At 35.1% G+C, this 21,433-nt stretch overlaps 3 protein-coding genes across 24 annotated transcripts; 1 reads left to right on the forward strand and 2 right to left on the reverse strand.

Annotated features, from left to right (window-relative positions):
- Positions 1–407: 407 nt before the first annotated feature.
- On the forward strand, positions 408–4,145 carry LOC112293101 (ras-related protein RAB1BV). Of its 8 annotated transcripts, none has more exons than XM_090256784.1 (9): positions 408–805; positions 974–1,136; positions 1,629–1,701; positions 1,850–1,950; positions 2,131–2,196; positions 2,335–2,432; positions 2,912–2,974; positions 3,295–3,387; positions 3,599–4,145. In XM_090256784.1, the coding sequence occupies exons 2-9, from the start codon at positions 1,064–1,066 to the stop codon at positions 3,680–3,682; spliced, it is 651 nt and encodes a 216-aa protein (XP_090112910.1). In that variant the 5' UTR covers positions 408–805; positions 974–1,063; the 3' UTR covers positions 3,683–4,145. The 8 variants fall into 8 exon arrangements, with proteins under 8 accessions (XP_090112910.1, XP_024397958.1, XP_024397961.1 ...); XM_024542190.3 differs by having other exon boundaries at positions 408–632; positions 931–1,136; XM_024542193.3 differs by having other exon boundaries at positions 408–632; positions 969–1,136.
- Positions 4,146–4,520: 375 nt separating this feature from the next.
- On the reverse strand, positions 4,521–6,344 carry LOC112293102 (uncharacterized). The gene is made up of 2 exons (XM_024542195.3): positions 5,623–6,344; positions 4,521–5,173 (listed from the first exon to the last, which is right to left on the reverse strand). Exons 1-2 carry the CDS (start codon positions 5,899–5,901, stop codon positions 4,880–4,882), a joined length of 573 nt encoding a protein of 190 aa, XP_024397963.1. The 5' UTR covers positions 5,902–6,344; the 3' UTR covers positions 4,521–4,879.
- An 8,331-nt stretch (positions 6,345–14,675) lies between these two features.
- LOC112293862 (uncharacterized) lies at positions 14,676–18,653 on the reverse strand. Of its 15 annotated transcripts, none has more exons than XR_016506962.1 (8): positions 18,408–18,650; positions 17,935–18,007; positions 17,392–17,593; positions 17,003–17,056; positions 16,282–16,828; positions 15,568–15,965; positions 15,255–15,452; positions 14,676–15,048 (listed from the first exon to the last, which is right to left on the reverse strand). XR_016506962.1 is itself a non-coding variant. In XM_090256787.1 (7 exons), exons 1-6 carry the CDS (start codon positions 18,473–18,475, stop codon positions 15,559–15,561), a joined length of 1,428 nt encoding a protein of 475 aa, XP_090112913.1. In that variant the 5' UTR covers positions 18,476–18,653; the 3' UTR covers positions 14,676–15,452; positions 15,548–15,558. The 15 variants fall into 15 exon arrangements, 5 of the variants coding, with proteins under 5 accessions (XP_090112913.1, XP_024399556.1, XP_024399555.1 ...); XR_016506960.1 differs by having other exon boundaries at positions 15,739–16,042; XR_016506959.1 differs by having other exon boundaries at positions 14,676–15,158; positions 15,739–16,042.
- Positions 18,654–21,433: the final 2,780 nt, after the last annotated feature.

Below are 21,433 nucleotides of genomic sequence, written 5' to 3' on the forward strand. Positions count from 1 at the left end.
AAGTAGCAGTAGATCATTCCAGAGCAAGCCATTTATTTTAGTGATATTAATGTGTTGGAGACTTGAGAGATTGGAGTCAGAAGCAGCAGCAGGGCCTGCCTGTGCCGTCAAGACGGAGGGAGGAGGATGCAGGAAAAAGCCAACGACGGCCCTCGAGAATGCCGGAGGAGGAGGAGGGGATTCTTCATCCACCCCTGCCCTGCGGGTGCTTCACGAGGGCCTGCTCAACATTCGGGATGAACACACCACAAAACGGATGAATGTTGATGAAATATAGATTATGGATGAACAGAGAATGCCATTCCCTTCCCTTCCCCTCCAAATGCAGAGAGAGGCGAGTAGCAGCAGTGGAGCCCCCGTTTCTACTTCTTCGTCTTGTATCATCGTTCAAAGGCAATGTCGACGTCGTCGTGGTCATTGTTGTGAAACACCGCGTCGGATCCCCCCCCCCCTCCCTTCGATCGCCATCAATCATAGCTCCGCAGGCAGGCCACTGTTATTCCCCGCTCTCTTGTTGTTCGTCGCTGCTGTCCTTGGGAAGCCGGTTCTCTCACATTTGAGGCCTGGTCATTGAATTTTAGGCTTCCTCACCAATTTCGGGTTTGTGATCTGGGGCTTGGACGAGGCTGAAGGTGAGGTGGCTGAGAGGGTGAGAGCGAGAGCGGGAGAGGAAGAAGAAGCATTTCTAGCGGGTTTCTGTCTGGAAATGGTGTTTGTTTGCGTCGATCTTAGCGAGATATAGGAGTGGCCTGTCCCATTGACGTTGGTAGCTACGAATCGAGCTTCGTTGTGTAATGTAACCTAGGTCTGGTGTGTTTGTATGTATAATCTTTGAGTTTTTGAGAAGATTCTAGTTAGAACTTTCTAGTTAGAACTTTTGTCATGTTTCTGCTGCTGCTTAGCGACAGTTTTGTGGTTATTTGAGTGCAGGGTTGATTGTTTTTTATTTTTATTTTTTTCCTGAGAAGCTCAGGTTTGTCGGTGCCGGAATAAGGAGGGAAGTGTTCTGAGGGAGGATCAGGTTGGATCTACCTCTACCGAGTGGTGAGCTGCTACTGGAGTCATGGCCGCAGGTGGATCAAGAGCCCGGGCCGATTATGATTACCTCATCAAGCTGCTTTTGATTGGCGATAGTGGTATGCTTCTTGTGGGAATTGAATTAAATGTCGCTCTGTCGTACGGTCAGTCGTCTGCGCTGACAATTTCGAGGTCCTTTCGTGTGCATGACTTGAATGTGGTGTGTTGGCGGAGGATTTCATCAGAAAGCTAGGCTAATGCTTGGTCTTTTATCTGTCTTTAGTTTACATGGTGCATAATACTTGTTCGTTTTCTAGCTCTGGGGAATAATGCATCTGTTGACTTGAACTTCGGATTCTAGCAGAATGTGTCACGTGTTGAGCAAGCATTAGTATACAAATTGTCCGTAAATACTGCACGTACGACGATTTTTTGACAAACCGTGGTGGAATTGGGGTGATGGCGAAGAAAAGGGTGCAAGTAGGAAACACCTTGGGTTGGTTTCTGAGTTAGGACTTGGCAATCGCTTTTATTAACTTCCAAATAGCGTGTCATTTGCTGGAGGATTTATGTTCCGTCAATGAGTTGAATATTGGGGTTGATGTTCGCAGGGGTCGGGAAGTCTTGTCTTCTCCTCCGTTTCTCCGATGATTCTTTCACGACAAGCTTCATCACCACTATAGGGTGCGTTCTCTTGGACACCGGGACACTGCAATAGTTTGCAGTTGACACACGCAGACGTATATATATATATATATATATATATATATATATTGTGGTATTGAAATGTGTGGTGTCTGTGCGAAGTAATTAATTTGTGAGAACCTGACAGGATCGATTTCAAGATTCGTACCATTGAGCTGGATGGCAAGCGCATCAAACTTCAGATATGGGATACCGCTGGGCAAGAACGGTTCCGCACAATCACAACAGGTACTTGTGGCTGGCTGGCTTGGCATTGATACTCAGGCTCTCTATTAATATTTTCTCAGACAAGTGAAATTAATCAGGGGCTGTGGGGTAGTCTTTGATGGTAAGTGTGTAATAATGTAGTTGATTGATATCATGGGTTCATTTTAAGGGTTGAGAGCGTTGCCTTTTGTTGGTGTGCAGCCTACTACAGAGGAGCAATGGGGATATTGCTGGTTTACGATGTGACCGACGAATCATCATTCAATAGTATTCACTCCAAACCTTGTCTTTATTCTTGCAGGAGGTGGTCAGTTCTAGATCACAAGTCTATTTGCCAGTAATTTGAAGTGATAGCGAGAGACCAGTTTAAATTTTTTTGTGTGTTAATGATTTTGATGTGATCAGATATTCGAAACTGGATCAGGAATATTGAGCAGCATGCATCTGACAACGTGAACAAGATTTTGGTCGGAAACAAGGCTGACATGGACGAGAGCAAAAGAGTAAGCACCTGGTTTTCTAAACGTTGTTCTGGCTCGGAAGTGTCGTCTTCAACCGAATTAGCAGCTGTCTAATGTTATTTTTTCGATGTGGTGTGCAAATTTTTTTTTGATTTGAATTATTTTACTGCTGGCTAAAGCTCCTTGCTTTGATATTCCATTTGCTGACGTAGTAGACAGATTCTATACAGGTTATGAGTAGTCTCGTGAGCTCAAACTTATTATGGTGCACAGTTTCAGAAACATTTTATCTACTTGTGAATTTTTTCCATGGCTGTGCATGCTTTAGATTTAGATTAGCTGTAACGCGATGTAAATTACTATTCATGAATACAGTTTAGTGTATTGTTTACAATGAAACAGATTGGTTCTTTGACAAGCTACAATGTATACTCCGTCAGTGGGCGTCTGTACTTTGTATTGCAGCTACCAATTCGTTGCATGGAACCCGGATCAAATGTGCATTGATATTTTTTTTGTAGGCCGTTCCCACTGCGAAGGGTCAAGCACTTGCAGATGAGTTCGGCATCAAGTTCTTCGAAACTGTACGCTACAGCCTTACTGGATTTGTAATTAAACTTTATAATGTGTTTGGGATAACGAATTTCTCTCCTGAATAGGGTAACAAATCATACATCTTCTGGATAAATTGGGTTGCTTTTCGTTGGTGAAGTTTACTTGGCAAGGGTCTGGTTCGTGTAGCTTCTGCGTGCTCTGTAAGGGAGGATGCGTTTAGAATTAATCTTTTCTCAAGGACATCTTTACGAATGCCAACGTGAACTTACCATACGTTGGTATCGTACACAGGCTGTTGTATTATCGTGGGACTTACGCTTGCTGTGTCGTCTTTTTAACTGTTTATCAGAGTGCCAAAACAAACATGAACGTGGAAGATGTTTTTTTCACCATTGCAAGGGATATCAAGCAACGGCTAGCTGAAACTGACTCCAAGCCAGAGGTACACCCGGCTAAACTTACAGTTGCCAATGTTTCTGAACGTAAAAAATGTCTCCTTATCGAGTTGAGATACCTTATATTGCAAGATGTTTGCGTCTATCCTGATTTGAGCGAATCAAAATGGGGTGAAGGTAGTCTTGATTTTGTACGGATGACATCAGTTACATTCGTGGAGTGCTAACGTAGTGTGATATTATTTGTGGATGTTGCAGCAACCTGCCAAGGCCGCCCCTGGTGTGAAGCTGTCTGCTGGAGGTGCTCAGCCAAAGGCCGCTGGTAGCTCCTGTTGCTCTTGAACACGTAAGATTAGGTATTCATCAGTGAAGGATTGTGTGTGAACTTGAAGCTGGGTGGCAGAAAGCACTGAGATTTTGTTCTCAGCTCACTCCACTGTTCAAGCAATGTTATTGGGAACGATCCGAAGGTCAATGCGTGAAAAGTTTGGGCTTCGCACAACGAGTGGAGGTTGCGATAGGACCGTTGGAGTGACACATGGCTTACTCCTTTCATTCAATCGTTGTGCTTACTGCATTTCCCTTCTTTTGTAGCCACATTTTGCAAGGTTGTCACTTCATCTAGTTGGAACATGAGATGCTGAAAACATGATATGATTATGGCACTGCACGGTTGGATGACTTGTGAACTTGATTATTAGGTGTATCGTGCAAAGCCCAACCTACTAAGTTTAGCAGTGGGGCAATATCCTGACTCAATGTCCTTGTGAAATATATTGATCGTTTAATCTTTTTTGATTTTTAACCTGTGAAAGGAATGGGAGTGAGCTGAAGAAGGATACATGGTTTTCTCACCGATAGTGCTTTTTACTCAAGTACAGTAAAAACATACCTGAATGGCAATTGAGAGACGAGGTTGTTAGGGTGTAATTATGGTACGTGCGGCCAATTTGTGTATGATGGTTTACTAGCTATCTTTAGCAAGTGCGGAAAATTTGATTGGCACTAACGATTGACATGTAGCATCTTAAATGAATGCTTTCTCAGGTACCTTAATAAAGCATTGTTAAGAAATACCCTTGAATAATTTTCCATAGTAGAAAACAGTGTCTCCAACTTTGCCAAAAACGCTTCACACATTTCCAACAATTGCGTTCACATTACTGTATCAACAGACATCTTCATGAAAGTGCACACTCGTTCATTTCCGTTCGAATGTCACATCAACGTAGACATGTAACGACATTATATCATAGGGATACCGCAAACGTAGACGGATATTCAACATTTCAATTAACTACTGGACTTGGAGGAAACGATGGTTTTAAGTGATAAAAGATACTAACCCACAAACTGATTGAAAGGTTTCATCCCGCAACTGCTAATCTACAACAGCCTCATCCATTAAAAATGTTTGCCGGTATTGCATCCTGCTAAATGTCTATCCCTTGATCAAATGCTATTCTTTAAGAGGAAAGCCACGGGCAGATGGAGATCGCTGCCGAAAGAATTAACTCTCCACTAATATTTGTAAATCGCCTATGCTGGAATAGATTCGAGGTTATTAGGATCCTTCTCGGTGTCAGTGTCAGATTTGGAAGCTTCTCTTGAGGCTTGCTCATCCATGGCTTTCTCCGCTTGAAGAACGGGTCCGTAATACTCAGGGTTGTCCTCCATACAATCTTTCAAATAATGTGTCATTTGTGCACATTTTTCCACAATGTTTGTGCCCGCAGTCTCAGCATCATCAACACAAGCCTCCCAAGCCGCAAACCGCTTTCCACAAGGACCAGCCTTCATGAATAGGCAAAATCCACACTCTTCTTCGTCACCCTGCACAAGTGAATGGGCTAGGTATTAAAAGCGCTGAATGATAGATTAGTAGACCTATGCAAATCCTCACAGTTTTCTGAACATCACTTCTACATGGTAATAACGTTGAGGACTTTTGACCTGCAATGAGGGGTCGATGCAAAGCACACTAAAACGGGAAAACTGAATGCTATAGCAGATAATATTCTTCGTAATAATTAGTAGCAATCTGTCTACATTCCAACTCCCCAATCCATGCTAATCCTCTAGAAAGGGACATACGAATACAATGATAAGAAATAAATACATTTCGTATAAACTATCCAGAAAAAAAGCAGGATAGATTTCTATAAATCAAACAAATCAAAGTAGTCATATCACAAAAAGAACGCAATTTAAGTTTCACGGAGGTTTGTTGAGACTTGAGAGAGTTCGAACAACAGAATTAAGGAAAACAGCAAGAACTGCACCTTGCCATCTTGCAAGGACTCATCAGGTCCATACGGTTGTGGCTCCTCTAGAGTGAAACTCTGCTGAACATCCACTTCTTCATGGAAGGTGCCCTCCACCTTCCCATTTTGCTCGACGACAGTGTCCACAGTAATAGTAGAATCGACAATCACGGTCTGTGGCTCCTCCTGCTTCTCCTCATTCTGCCCCTGCACTTGCCCCTGTTGTGGCTCTGGCTGCTGCCTAGCTTCCCCTTCTCCCACCTCAATCCACTCGTCCACTCTCTCCTGCGCCGTCATGACGCCAACAAACACACACAAATACACCTCACACTACCCAGCGATCCACCAATGAACCCTAAAATCTCATGCCCCGAAACCCACCAAAACCCAACGCCAACAACTCATAACCCTAAACGCGAACACGTTAAATGCCGATTAAACAAAGCAAGGAGACAGGGCCACAGCAACCAAAATCACCAGTCAGTCGTCTTCAGAAACGGTGAGTGCCCTAGAAGTCGCGAAGGCTTGGTTCAGCATTTGTAAAAAGGGGAAGGGGCGCGTCAAAAGCGGATGATTCTAGAGGGTGAAGAAGGGGGAATGATCGAGAGGGGAGGGAGCGGCGCTGTTCATGTTCATAGCGTGCTTCGTAATTGTTCCCGATCTCCTCCTTTCACCTTCTCTTCGGCGATGCTTCTCCGACGCCAGCTGCTGCTCCTGCCTCCCACGCATGGCGACGAGCTGCCACGGTGGTTAGGGTACTGGCCTCTTCTGCCTTCTCTTGAGCATCCCCGTGTGAACGGGTTGGTATCGCGACTATGATACCCGCCGTTCGCAGGGCCTCACCTCCAGGTACTGAAGCCCACCACCAATATGCGGTTCACGGGCACCTCTCGAATCGCACCGGCCGTGGATGTTGGGGTCCAGGGTGCTTCACTCCACGTGCCCATAACCGTGAGTTTGCTTTGACGTACAAGGATAATTCAGATTTTTTTGATAATTGCTAAATCACAGATTTTTATTTTTATTTTTTTCCTTTCTTCTTCTTCTAGCAGCAGGAATTTCGTAACATGTTATCATTAATTTAAAAAGAAATTACATTGTGGGACACACCCATAGAAATAATTACAATAAGGAGCACAAATTGATTATAATTACAAAGAGAGGCACACTTATAGAAATAATTACAAGGAGGTGCACAAATAAAAAAATAAAAATAAATAAATCAAAGAGAGGCCCAATTCTCTTCCTAGAACATAGTTCTCATCCTTAGTTTGCCTTGCTTTTCTTTGTGTAGTCCAATAAGTTGAAGGTCATCAATCAGAGATTGGATAATGACAATCCAAGACAAATTGGCTATTGGAATTGTGTTTTCTACAACCAAGGATGTCCATACTGGTATTCCATGCTATCTTGTCTTGCAAGCTATTTTTTTTTTTTGTCCTTATCAATTTAAAGACAACAAACTCAAATGCATCAAGATTCTCTACTTAAAAAAAGAGGAAGAATTTCATGATGAGAACATGAGTTGCATCAAAAGAATTTCTAGAAAACTATAATTTGGGGTTTCAAAAGCTTGCACCACTATTTAAAAGATAAATTGCAAGAAATCATGGTAGCATGACTATACTTAATATAGATAATTGATAGAAATTTGTTAAAGCATTTTTTTTGTCTTTAAACTTTGAAGATTGTACCTACAAGCTACTATCTCATATTTATTATAAATGCAATGCACTTAAAGGTAAGATGCTAAGGTATATACTTTAGCCTCAACAAAGAAGTCAAAAAATATCACCTTGTTTTTATTACTTTTGAAATTACTCCGATTGAGAATAATAAAAACTAGATATGGTTTTTTGAGTAATTGGTGCATGCAATGCCCTTCTCAAACTCCACAAGCATAACAATTATAGCAATTACAAGAAAGTGCATAAATTTTTGGCTTTCAATTTTGGATTTAATTATGCATTTAATATTGCATTGAGTCTAATGATATGTTTAAGAAATCAAAAGTGAAGTTGTTGCAAAGCTTATGTTTAAAAATCATGGTACTTAAATCTAATACATAAAAAGAAATGTGAATTATTGCTACAATACAAAGTTGAATAAAAGATTTGAACAATTCCAAAAATGTTATCTATAGATGTCAAAGCAATTGCAATGGCAAAATGCAAGATGAAACATCTGCAAGATGCATGTTGTTGCATTTAAGTACCTTAGCACTACTCCATGTTAAAATTAGATCCTTAGCCATGTCAAGTTTTGATGCTTTGATGTCTTTAGTTCAAACATATTAAAGATAAGAAACTCCTAAATCCTTAATGTACACCATGTAGAAATTTAAAGAATATCATATTACTTCCATTTGAAATAAAATAGGTATAATAACTATGAAAAATTTACCTTTTTAATTGTGATGAGATTAAATTGGAAAATCAAACTAAATGCTTAAAATATGACAAAAAATGCTACAATTTTTATAGTTATAATTGACAATGTCAAGTATGATAGTTCTCTTTAAGGTGAACAAGATCATAGTACTTTGTGTCCTTTGGCACTTACAAGGTATATATGCAATGACAAAGAAAAACAACATTATGTCATAGAAATATATATTTATTCCAATAATTATCTATATGATTAGATAGAAGTAGGTAAAAGTAGATTAATTTCATAATAACTTCTAGAGAAGCTTTTTAGAAGCTTCATAGATGTAATTTCAACTTCATACATGTTTGTAGTTGATTGGTAGGTTAGAGACTTGATCAACAAGTTAATCAACTATCACACGTATTGATAGCTTGTAGAACAAGCTAATTATGTGGTGCATATATACATAACTTACCTTGCAAGTTAAGATATGTAACTTACAAGGTCAATACGTGTTAGAGATCCTATAGAACATTGCCACATAATTTTTAGTTAGATATTATATATGGAGGCAAGAATAAAGCGTTCTTCACTCTTATCAATGCTTTTTTAGTTCTTAGTTTTGTTTCAAGACTTTTTAGTCTTCTTATCTTTGGCAATAGCCATTCTAATTCAATATATTACCATCTTTGAGTGACTTTTCAATCTTTTCAAGTAACACAAGAGTATATTGAATTTTCATTCTTTGAGATTCATGTTCTTAACACGTTATGATAAATTATGCATCTCTTTGTAAGTATTTTTGATTTGTATCCTTATTTATAATTATTTTTGTAATTTTTTAATTTTATATAATTTTTTCTTCATTGAATTATTAAAATTTATTAATTTTAAAATATTCATCTAGCTATGCTTAAAATAATTTTGATATTTTAATTTATATATTTTTTATATAACAAAAAAAACATAAGTTTTTCAAAAAATATTTGATTTATTTTTTTATAACAAGAAAAATAAAGTATTCATATATATATATATATATATATATATATATATATATATATATATATATATGTGGAAGAATTCATTTGAATAATTTGCTAAAAGAAAAATCTTTGATTGACAAAGATAATAAAATTTTATAATTTATTAGATAAATTTTTTAGTCTTTTTCCATCAATTTTTTTTAAAGTGAATCTATTTTATATAATGTATAAATAAAAATATATAATTCCCACAACATAAAAAAATTAAATTCTTTTAAAAATAAACTTAAAAAAATATTTAATATTTATTTTAATACTAATAAAAATATTTGTTTAATTAACAGATAATATTTCTTATTATAGTGATTTTAATTTAATTTTATGTTTTTAATTTTGAATTTTTTAAATTTTAATATTTAGTTTTATAGAATATATTTTATTAATGAATTTAATTTTTAAAATTTTGATTTTTTAATTAATATTATCTTTACTTTATTTTAAATATATCTACATATACTTCAAAAATAATAAATATACTTATTTTTTAACTTTTATATTTTAAAATCCAAAAAGATACAAATCTACACATCTTTGTCTTAGTTTTATTTATAACTTATTAATAATAATAAATTTAATATGATTTAAGATGGCATAATGATATTAAAAAAATAATAAATTTTAAGAATAACTTGTATAGTATTTTCTATTTTACTTTTTATCAATTAATTAAATTATTATTAAAAATTCCAAATTTTTACTATCCATATAGCAATGATTTTGTGAAAGATAGTTAAAGTGTTATAATAAAATGTCATTTAGATATATACTTTTGTCAATTTATGTTGATATTAAGTGGGATAAAAAAAGTTTACATTAAAAGATTGGCAATTTTTGTAAATAATTTATGGACATTATTGATAACTTTTTAAATCGATTGGATCTATGATTTGTAATGAAAAATTTTCAAATAGATCTAGTTGATTTACTTTATTATACACTAAAATTATATCAGTTTAATAATTAATTTTTAAAAATGCTACAACAATAAAATTAGACAAAATAGAATATGTATTGTTTACATGAAGGTATGGTAGAAACAACTATCCATTCAATACAATTTAATAATTTAAATAATATATATATATATATATATATATATATATACACCATAGTACAAGTAATTATTGTTTTAACTTAAACGACTCTAAGAGTAAAAGAATGTAGGCAACTTAAGAATAAAGTGATTGTCAATGTACTAAAAGTAGTAACCAAAAGAAATAAGAGAAAACTATTTTAAAGATATTGTTTTATGTATAATTATAATTATATTTTTTAACCATGGTAAAAAGAACATAAGATTGTATATTATTTGTATTATTAAATAAGATACAATTGCCAAAAGTTTTAATATAAAGATATTTTCTTAAAAATTATTTTATAAAAGATATAAAAGAAATAAAAATTTAATGTAGAAGTTAGATTATTTACTATAATTGGTATTCTAAAATAAATTCTTTGATTAAATAAAGTTTTTATAATTATTTCTTGCAAATAAAAACATACTACTTTTTGACTAAAAATGTAGAAAATATATATTAAAGAAAAATTATATCAAAGATGATCACTTTAAATATTTTATGTTTTTAGAATTTATAAAAATTTCCAAAAGAAAAAAAATCAAGACAATGTCAAACTATTGAATTTAAATTTAAATAATTAATATATATATATATATATATATATAATGAAATAAAATTCTACATTTTTATAATGTTGTCATTTAAACAAAATTTTCAACCAAACAATCTTTATCAAAAAATAAAATAAAATTAACTAGATTTTTTTTAATAAGTAGAATTATAATTATTGAATCAATTTATGTCCTAAATAAGAACTTAAAGCAAGATAAATGAAATAAATTAAAAATTATATCTAAGATAATAAAAAAAATAAAGAAGTATGTATATTCCACAAGTAACTTAAACAATTGTTGCCAAAGACAAGAAGATTGAAGATTCTTGAAACTAGACTAGAAATATAAAAGGTATTGACAAGCACAAAAAATGCTTTATTGTTACTTCAATATGTACTACCTACCTAAGGAGCTATATAACAATATTGTATAGAATATCCAATACATGTCTAATTTGCAAGGTAAGTTTTTAATATGTGTACCTCATAGCCAACATGTGCAATACATAGGTAGCTTATTGACTAAATTTTCAATCTACCAATAATGTATAAAAAATTCTAAAGTCAAATCTTTCAAATCAAGATATTATTAAGTTAACCTATTTATATTTATTTATGAATAATTAATCATATTATTCTTATTAATATTTTTAATATTGATGTTTGTGATATTATCCTTTTTTTTGAAGAAAAATTCTACAATGAGTGGTAACTATATATTGAGAAAATTTAAGATGCAAAAAATTGCATTTGCCATAGAATCTGATATTTATTCTCTTTGAAGGTAGTTGATAGGTCCTCTCAACCATCAATAATGTCTTATATCAAACCAAGAAGACTATCTTGTTATTTGATCATTTTGAAGGCTTTTATATCTTTTTTCAAATAAAATATTAAAAATACTTTTAATAGTGGTTCTTACTTCTAATAATATTTTTAAATATTAAAAGTGCCATCTAAAATTGTAATACCAAACTTATTGTATCTTACCATCTATTTAAGAAAAAACATATTCTACTAGAGTTTCTTCATCTGTATAATATTATTTTGAAGGTTATGACAATCTCAATGGCTCATCTAGTAGCTCAATGAATAATGGTTCTTTAAATGAATTCACTTGTTATTGATTTTCCATGACAAATGTAAAGAAACTACAAACAAATATACAAAATAAAATGAATTCTTCATTGAACCTCGTCTATTTTATAATAAAGGATATATTGACTTTTTAACTTGATTTTCATGGATGTCATTGATATAGAGTACTAACCCTTTTTAGAGAATTTATTAGACTCTTTGATGGCTCCCATGTAAGTTAATTAATGTATTAATATATAAGATAGTTTAATCTATATCAATATTGCTTATAGTCTAAGATCTCTTCTCCTCCAAATTCTTAATTGTTGTCTACTCTATAGAAGAATTTAGCAATTGTCATCTTCTCAATATATCCATTATCTTTTTTGGCTCAAGAAATGACAATCAAAAAACATGATGAATATTAATAGATTTTGGTAGGCATAATTGATATAAAATTAAATATATATTTTTACAAATATATAAGCATTAAAATCTATTATTATTTGATTTTTCATATATGCAATTAGTTTTGATATTACAATGAAGTAACCATGCTTTGATGCTAATTTGTAATTTAGATTGTTCTTTACAATTGACATCTATATTGATTTTTTGTTGTTCTTGAGCTTTCTTTAATTATGCCATTATTGTCAAATATAACTCTAATAATTAATTTTTAAATTTTTTTGCTATAGGATTATTAATTTTTTAAAAGTTAAAAATATCAAATAATCAAGGATAATCATAGTTAGTATAGAAAAAGTAATATCGAGTAGAAAAACATATTGTTTTATTATATGTAAATTTTGCTAGTTATAAAAGAGTTGTTTATTTATCTTCGTGGTATTTGATAGTACATTGTAAATACTACTTCTACACTTAATTTACATGCTTTATTTTTTTATTGATTTAAAGATAAAAGAGCAAAATAATTCTATGTATACTTTTAATATCTTAAAAAAAATTATTTAAAACCTAAATATTAATTAAGTCCTTCTATTTAATATAATATATCTCTATAATTTATAAAAAAAATAAATATTATTAAAAAAATATAGATATTTTTTTACTTATGATATTTTTTTTTATATATATAGTACAAAATATTTTAATGTAGTGATATAATTCACTATTATAAATTTAGAATAATAAGAGCTTGAAATTGAAAGATTTTTAGTAAAATATGTAGTAAAAAAGATTATAGTTGTTTTCTTATAGTTAATGGCTTAAAGAATCCAAAAGATTAAAAAACAATAATTTTTTATCTTAAAAAAATATCACATGGTTATACAAAGTTTTTTTTTTTTTTTTTTTTTTTTGAGGCCATCAAATATCTCTTAAGATTGACTCCAATGTCTTGTTGTATCCAAAAATATCTTACAATTAGAAAATTGTGATAAAGTTGAAGAGCACAAAATTATTCTGTACCTTCTACAATGTATAAACATTCCTTCAAATAAACACTTCTTAAGCAATATAATTCTTGATTCTCTAATAATTGTGGTAGCATTTAAATAATATTCCATCATGAAAAAAAGAATGTGATTTTGTGTAGATATTGAAATAGCTACAATAATCTCTATATCTTTACTTTCAACTAATCTTATTGCTCCTTGTGGTGGTGAATTGAGCTGATGCATTGCAAGCATTAATCTTCTCATTTGCACATACATTTGTGCTATTGCATCCTTCATTTCAACAAGTTATGCAATAATAATACAACGAAAAAAGTAGATGCCTAACTTTACTTTAGACTAGCGATAAAAAAAATCAAGAATAGAAGAAATTCTATAAACAATATCAATTTAGAAGTAAATATTCTATAATTTCTATTATACTTGTGTCTTATAAAAAAAAACAAGTAATGCATTCTTAATGAAGAAAGACAAAGCTCAAATATTGTAAGTGTATTCTTTTCAATCTATCAAAGTCAAGAACTTCAAAGGAGATGAATAAAATAAATTAGAAATTAAATTAAAGATAATACAATAAAATAAAGAAGTATGTGTATTCTATAAGTAATTAGAATAATTATTGCTAAAGACAATAAGGCTAGAGGCTTGTGAAACTAAACTAAAAACATAAAATGCATTGACAAAAATAAAAAAGACCTCACTCTTACTTCTATATATACTATCTAAGTAAAGAATTATATATCAATGTTCTATAGATCATTCAACACATGTCTACCTTAAAAAACATGTATTTAACTTATAACGTAAGTTTCCATTATGTGCACTATGTGGCCAACTTATTGAAAAACTTTCCAACCTACAAACACTTGTAAAGTCAAATCTGCATCTTGAAAGTTTTTAAAGAGTTTTTTTTGAGATGATATCAAATTAACTTATTTTTATGTATATTTTCTTAATTCTTCTTAATTTTTAAATTACTAATGTTAATATTAATATCTGTAACAATCTATCATATTAATATTAGATAAATAATGCATATTGAATTAATAATAATAGATTGTACATTAACTTAGATTTTATTTATTATAAATCTATCTCTTATAATATCAATTGTAATGTTAATACCTCAACATCAAATATTAGAAGACAAAAATATTCTTATAGGAGTAGAAAAACCAAAATATAATTATTTTTGGTCATAAAATTATTTCAAAGTCTATTTCAATCAAGTTCTATACAAAATCTCAACTATGGTTATTGAGGTTTTAGTTACTCATAATTTGTTTAAAGAATTAAATAGTACTCGGACTTAATCTACCCTTATAAAAATAATAACTTAATTCTTAATAGTTCACTTGAATTGTCTAAGACTAAATCAGATACTATTAATAATTATTTTTAATTATTTATCATTAATTTTTATACTTGTATTAAAATATCATAATAATTTTTATACTTGTATTAAATATCATAATAATCTGTTAATTAATATGTTTCACAAATGAATATATAATATTATAGATGGGAATGAACAAGAAATTATTCATCATTGATTGAAGGAGAAAACGTTAAGAACTCAGTACTAGGAGAACCACAACCTACATAAAATGTACATTTCAAATACTTAACTAAGAAACGACCAGAAAACGGTTGCAATTCCAAGAAAACGTTGGAAATAGACTATCAATCTAGTGGAGATTGAACTGAACATGCATGCTAGCTTCACTTTGACGTTCACAAACCTATTTATAATTTACCTGTATTTAATTTTCAAAAAAACCTCACAATGATCACAAAAGGACCAGGAATACTTGGTTCCCTCATTGCCCTGGTGCTCGTGAAGCCATGAGCATCACCACGGCAGTTGATAAGATAAATGGGTGTGCTGCTCTGCAGCTTTCCTGAAACCATGAAAAGCTGGTCATGAGCTTAACCTTTGGTGCGAGAAAATCAGAATAATTTTTCATATAAATCAGACACTTCCTCAGTTTGTGTTGGTTTATGAAGGAACCTGGCAGGTGGAACAGGTGCATCAGTATGGTAATAGTTGTTGGCAGATGTAAATCTGGGATTTGCAAAATATAGGGTCGAAGGGGGTTTGATGCACCTTCCTCTCCATGCCACTGTTTAGAGAGCGCCTTTTAGTTGTGTAAGTCAAAGATTTGAGAGATCTGTAATGGACCCCTGCTTCTCCTCGTCAAGTTGAATCAAAAAACGTGCAGTAGGTTCTTGCAAATTTGCAACATTTTCTGTCACACCTGGCTTCATTTTACGTTTCCCATATCCAATATACCGCTTTTCATATCTGAAATATTCAGACACCATGCAATTAAGACTGTGAATCGAATCAATGGAGACAATAATACTTACAACAAAGAATAAGTGAAGGATTAAGCGTACAAGGAAATCTTTCAGTCAACCTCTTGTATTAGCAGTTTTCGAGAGGGAGTTGCTACTTCTTTTGCAGCTTCCTTGACTTTAACTTCATTATTGGATGAAATAGTCTCAAGTTCCCTAGTGCCAACTTCAACAATCAGCATACTTTTCTCTTTTTGAACAAGCCCAACTAAGTCATCAAAAATTTCACTCGCCTGTTCATTTACCCAACATATCATAAAGTAAAGCTTTTTCTGTGCCGTTCGTAATCTTCTAGAATTTGAACTACGACGTTTTGAGTAGCCCTTTTTCTCATGCTTCACTCTTGATTTGGGTGGCGCCGAACTGGATCCCTCTTTCAAAATTGCAGTAGAAGAACCCTCCTTGTTTTTAACGTGTGTCTTCAGGTCCTTTACCGCACAATCGATGAGCCGATAGGCATCTGCCAATGCACATAGTATCCCTTCCCTTTTCAGTCGAAGCAGAAGGGCAGTGTCATCAAAGAGGCTGCTCCCAAATCTGTGCCATAGTGTACCAACAAATCAAGATTTCAACATTACGCCTACATTTATACGCTTCTTGACAATTAAAGAACATAGTGTAAACACGATGCAAACACGAGGCCAAGAGTTCCTTCCGCTTTAAAATCCTCTAGTTCTACAAATACTATCATCACAAATGCAAGTGAAACGATGCAACATCTCCTCAACCATAAGCTGAAGAAAATATCTGGAAGAAGAAATGTGTTAGGAGCTAACCTATATCCTCCAGCGTGCTTGAAAGATGGCGAACAAACGCTTTCCAAACAGCCTGCCAGTGCAGCGCTTACTGACTCTGGAGTTGAACCGACACCTAATACCTTGGCAATGCATAAAAGAACTAAAGCAGCATCTAGCGGATCTGATCCCCAATCGCCATTGAATAAACGCAGTGTGAAACAGTATCCATAAATGACCTCGGTCAAATGTACACCAAGTAAGGGCGATGGTTGCTTAGCTGTTAGGTCTTTGATTACTTGCAAGGGTGTGTCCAATGGTGAAGGAATATCGGAACTGGCAGACAAGATCTCACCGCCTGAATCAGATAGAGCCTCTTCGTCCAAAGAAGTTACTTCCTTAGGTGTTTGCTCTTCAAGAGGCTGAACCAATTGCATACCGGATTTAGTCAACGATATATTATGTGCCAGAGGATGAGTCCACCAAGGATCCCAAGGTTTTATCAAATGACTGAATTTACCGGCAGCAACAGCTCTCATAAAGGCCTTCTTTTCTGATGCTGACAGATCCTCGAACGATATACTAACTCCTGCGAAATACCAGGCGTCCACTCAGCTTGGATTTGACGATTATCAACCAGAGTACCTTTTGCAGCATTCAAAACACCAAACTTATAATTACATGGCTTGTCTAAAACAGAGGCAATTGAAAGATCACAGTACACTAGCTGTACATTAACGCGTCACAAAAACAAACAGCTCACCTTCTTGTAGACTTTGAAGAGTATCCTCTGACAACAGCTCCTCCGTATCAAAGCCTACAAAACAAAAAACAAAAATAAAAATAAATAAATTAATTAAAAGTGCTAAAAAAACAGCAAGATGTGATGAATGACAGAGGTGCACTTAGCACAATATCTGAAGCTTGTAAATGACCAAAAAATAAGGTAAAGTTTCCTGAAAAAAATCAATTTCAAATCTACTATGAAAACATGTCTTGATATTTTTTGAGAAATAATCAAAAAAAAGTCCCGCCAAATACCAGAATATGTAATCCCATAAGAGTGAAACATGTGATAGAAATCCGGCAGGACTGAATAGAGCGAATAACTATAATCTTTTGAACAGGCGAGATCTTCTCACAATGTCTTACCTATTTCTGATGGTTCTTCGCCCTCCCCATTCAGAACTTGCATATAATCATCTTCAAAAACACTGCGGCCCTCATCATCAAAGTGGATACGCTGCAAAGCTTCTAGCATTCTCTGTTTACTCTCAGGGGTAACGTTCAAGCCCTTCATCTCCTCCAAAACATTCTCCCGTGCAAATTGCTCCGTGCACCGGACGCTGTGCTTCTGTCAATTTACGGGAGAAATGAAAATTGTCATTAGATATATTTATGTGCCAAAGCCAACAAAAGGAGATACGCCCAAGATATCCAAGAAAGTTTCAGACATTCAAACCAAAACAATGAAAGCCTTCAGAACCCCTAACAGTGATTCTAGTGAACCGAAGTACTGCAAGCTGTGCACAGTCAAAAATATCTTGAGCATGATACGCATAGCTTGTAATACGACCAAAGAGATTTCTGCAAATCAGCACTATTCTCACCAGTCCCCAATTTCCATGTTTCCTTAATCCACAAACCAAAGTCGCTCTCCCAATCAGGATCTTCAAGAATACATTGAAAAAATACCTTGTAACATTGCAGAGAACAATAGCGGATGTTGCATCTTGGACAAGTATACTGAGAGAAGTTTCTGGTGCATCTGTGCAAGAACACAAACTCAAGGAATTTCAGAAGCTACTAAAAACATTCCGCTAATGAAAAAAAAATTTCCATATGATAATTGGAGAGCTCGGTAACCCTCCAACCCTAAATCCGTCAAGCACGCAAACTAGCCATTCAGGATCGCAGAACCACCAATAACGTCTGCGTTCTTCCAATCTAAGACCACCCAAATTCCTCGCACCGCTACAGAGCGAGAACGATTCGGACTCATCACCACAAAGTTGAAAGTCACCCACTAAATGACAGCCAACGGAGAACATTGGGTAGCGCTTAGTAAGACTATGCTACGCACGCCCTAGTCGCACACTTAGAATCATTGCACATAAGCACACAGCGGCAAGCAAATGCACAACGTCTGAAGAGCTGGAATTGCTTACACGCGGCATATCAGACGCTGTTCCGAGACGTTTATTCCCACCGATTTGCTCTCACTCAAGTCAGACATGCTGCAAAATTCTCACAAGTCAGAAGGCCGCTTCCGCTGTTTGGAACCTTGACGAAGCTCCACACCAATGCACACGAGCTTTGGGTACTACTATTCAGGCTACAACCCGCACAGAGACGATGCAAAGCCTCTAATGCGATCAATCAATCAGAGGTTTTGCGGTCAGGGCTGCGGCCCCACAAAAAATGACGCAACGTGAGCGTCACTTCCTCTCTCATCTCCTGTGCCGCGGTTCTCCTTGGGCACCCGTCACCGCCTCCTGCCTCTCCTACGACCGTGGACTTGGTCTTAGAATCTATGCATATAGATATATATATTCATATTACCATAATTTTATTTCCTTTTTTGGCACGAATGAAACAAATTTCATTGCAGGCAGTAACCATTATAGAGCCAGACTAGAATAGAATTCAAGAACCCTTGTCTAACTGGACCTGGACTAGCAACTCGAAGTGTAAATATAGTACAATCCTCTTGAGGGGACTAACTGGCACGAGGATGATTACGGGCATGACGTGATAGCCAACGTATGGTGTGGCCGTTTCCAAAACAAAGAATCCCATTATTTTCCCATGTTTTGTTAAAGCTGGTGAACCAAAAATCAAGTGGGGTCCATATGTGGGTATTCGTTTTATTAACCGATTCCACTCGATCCGAGCATAGTCTTGGAGACCCGACCAGTTGTTTGAGGTGACCTGTTCAAGGGACCGCTCTTCTCTGTGGAAGGCCATTGCATTCTGTTCGAGCCAAAGCTCCCATGTGGTAATCCCCGTAGGAGCGAGCAGATGAGTAGCATTTTACCGAAGCGCTTGGGGGGTTCTTTTTAAACACGCAGTGCACCCTGTCAAACTTGAACCGGGTCGGGGGGCCGGCCTATGTGTGTAGTATGGCATGAATTACATCGAGGCACCACTCCCAAGCCCGTTTGGCCTTGGAACACAGCCAGAATATGAGGACGATGGATTATGTCGTGTCCGAGCAAAATGGGCAAGAAGCACGAGCTGATTCTATCCCTCCACGTATTACTGCGATGGCCTTGTGGTAAACGCTCCAGATAAAGGCGGCTTCCTTTTGCGACCTTTTCTTGTGCCATGTGTTCTTCCAGTGAAGGGAACTCCGAGGTCCTTCCATTTTGTCTCGTGGAGGTCGACTGGGATTTCAGCATCATGAAGGTAGTCCCTGGTTGCTTTGGCTGTGTAATACATGAATGGTGAACTATCCCGCCACCCATAGCGGGCACGGTCGAAGCAAAGGTTGGCTACGAGGCCGTAGAAAAAGAGGGTCGAATACTTATGGGTTCCTTTTGCAACTTCTAGGATTTTTAGCTTTCGAGGTGTGCAGCAGATGCCATCCTTTATGGCGAAGTCAAGGCCGCATGCGTTCTGAATGGAATTTGAGGTGGAGATGTCGGGGATTATGGTTAAGGTCAGGGTATTTTCAGTGACGAGAAACAACCTGCCTTGGATCTCGTGGAGGGGAAAGATCCCCTTCATGTCGCAGGCTACTTGTATTCCACGGTGGACTCTAAAATCGAGGGCCGGTGTTGCGTCGAGTGCCTGAAGGAAGAGTTCGATCTAGTCTCCTCGGTTGGGGGGAAAGACACCTGGAGTGAGTAAAATCCCATATGAGCGATGGATGGTCAAGCAGATGGTTGCCCAACCTGGTTCTTTCTCGGATAGGAGGTCTAAGTGATTGCTGGCCTTGGAATAGGACGATGTGTCCGATGCTGTTGAGGACCAGCAACCTCTGAACGTCCGAAGTCCTTTGGCGAAAAGGGTTGCGGCACATTCTTGAAAGAACTCAGAGTGTATGTTGAATTTGAATTTTGGGCTATGCCCAGGATCCACAGTTAACGTAGCTTCAAACGACTTGGGTTGGAGCCAGTGAAGGTGTTGGACAACAAGCTTCCAAGTTCAGGTTGCACGATTCCAGATTTTGGAACCGAGCACGCTCAAATGGTTAGGCATGAGAAAAGCACACGCTCTAATGGTTAGGCATGAGAAAAGCACACGCTCTAATGGTTAGGCATGAGAAACGCACACGCTCTAATGGTTAGGCATGAGAAATGCATGAAGAATTGGATGAAGACATTGAGAATATAGTATGAATCAAATAAAGTTGGATTATTTGGCAAATACCTGAGGATGAACAAGTTCAAAGAGGGTGGATGTCTTGTTATAAAACAGCTATATGGATCTTATTACAAAAGAGCCAAGTTAAAAGATAAAGTAGAAAAATATGGATAAAAGATAGGAAGGTAGTAAAACTTTTAGCAATAATGTTGCTTTTTTAGAAAAATGATTTCTATTTATTTTGTAGGCCCATAAATAAGGCAAATCAAAATAGGTTGGAAAAATGAATGATATAGGCATCTTTAGGAGAAAGTTAAGAGTAAATTCTAGCAAAAACTACCTAAAAAAACTAAATATTGATACTTGGAGAGGGCTGATTATGAACTAGGATCAAAATCAGACCCCATGGCACAAAATCGAGCTTTGACGATAACTCTCGGATTCTTTGGCAAATTGGAGAGTGGAATTAGAGAGTAGACTTGATAGAGTATTGATAGGCATTGATTTGGGATGATTTGGATATGCACTGACTTTATAAGAGCTTTGCAAAGTCAAGGTTTGTTTTAGATGACTTTAGATTTGTAAAATAAAATGGGAAATATTTTTTGGAAAATTTCGTAAGTTTGGCAGTAGATTCATGAGTGAAAATTTGAGGGTTTGTGGATTTATATGTGTTCAATATATGTTGTGAGTTTGAGCTTGATCGAAGGGTTGGATTGAAGGTTATTGAAGTTTAAGTGGGTCAGGATTTCAGAAAGTAGAGTTTTAGGTTGAGTGAGGATTTCTAAGATTTCTTGCAATCTATTAGTTGAATTGGAGTGAAAATTAGATGTATGGGTAGTAGACTTATTTTCCTACATATATAAGAAATTTGAAATCAATTGAA

Source organism: Physcomitrium patens, chromosome 16 (genome assembly GCF_059467195.1).
Source record: "Physcomitrium patens ecotype Gransden chromosome 16, ASM5946719v1, whole genome shotgun sequence".
In the NCBI taxonomy this organism is placed as follows: domain Eukaryota; kingdom Viridiplantae; phylum Streptophyta; class Bryopsida; order Funariales; family Funariaceae; genus Physcomitrium; species Physcomitrium patens.

Excerpts from the sequence above, each read along its gene's own strand:
- LOC112293862 (XM_090256787.1), bottom strand. The coding sequence starts at position 18,475 with ATGTCTGACTTGAGTGAGAGCAAATCGGTGGGAATAAACGTCTCGGAA. Across the intron at positions 18,008-18,407 it reads CAGCGTCTGATATGCCGCGT|ATGCACCAGAAACTTCTCTC; the intron begins GTAAGCAATTCC and ends GTTCTTGCACAG. Across the intron at positions 16,829-17,002 it reads TCTTCAAAGTCTACAAGAAG|GAGTTAGTATATCGTTCGAG; the intron begins GTGAGCTGTTTG and ends GGTATTTCGCAG.
- LOC112293102 (XM_024542195.3), bottom strand. The coding sequence starts at position 5,901 with ATGACGGCGCAGGAGAGAGTGGACGAGTGGATTGAGGTGGGAGAAGGG. Across the intron at positions 5,174-5,622 it reads AGTCCTTGCAAGATGGCAAG|GGTGACGAAGAAGAGTGTGG; the intron begins GTGCAGTTCTTG and ends TCACTTGTGCAG.
- LOC112293101 (XM_090256784.1), top strand. The coding sequence starts at position 1,064 with ATGGCCGCAGGTGGATCAAGAGCCCGGGCCGATTATGATTACCTCATC. Across the intron at positions 1,702-1,849 it reads AGCTTCATCACCACTATAGG|GATCGATTTCAAGATTCGTA; the intron begins GTGCGTTCTCTT and ends AGAACCTGACAG. Across the intron at positions 2,433-2,911 it reads ACATGGACGAGAGCAAAAGA|GCCGTTCCCACTGCGAAGGG; the intron begins GTAAGCACCTGG and ends TTTTTTTTGTAG.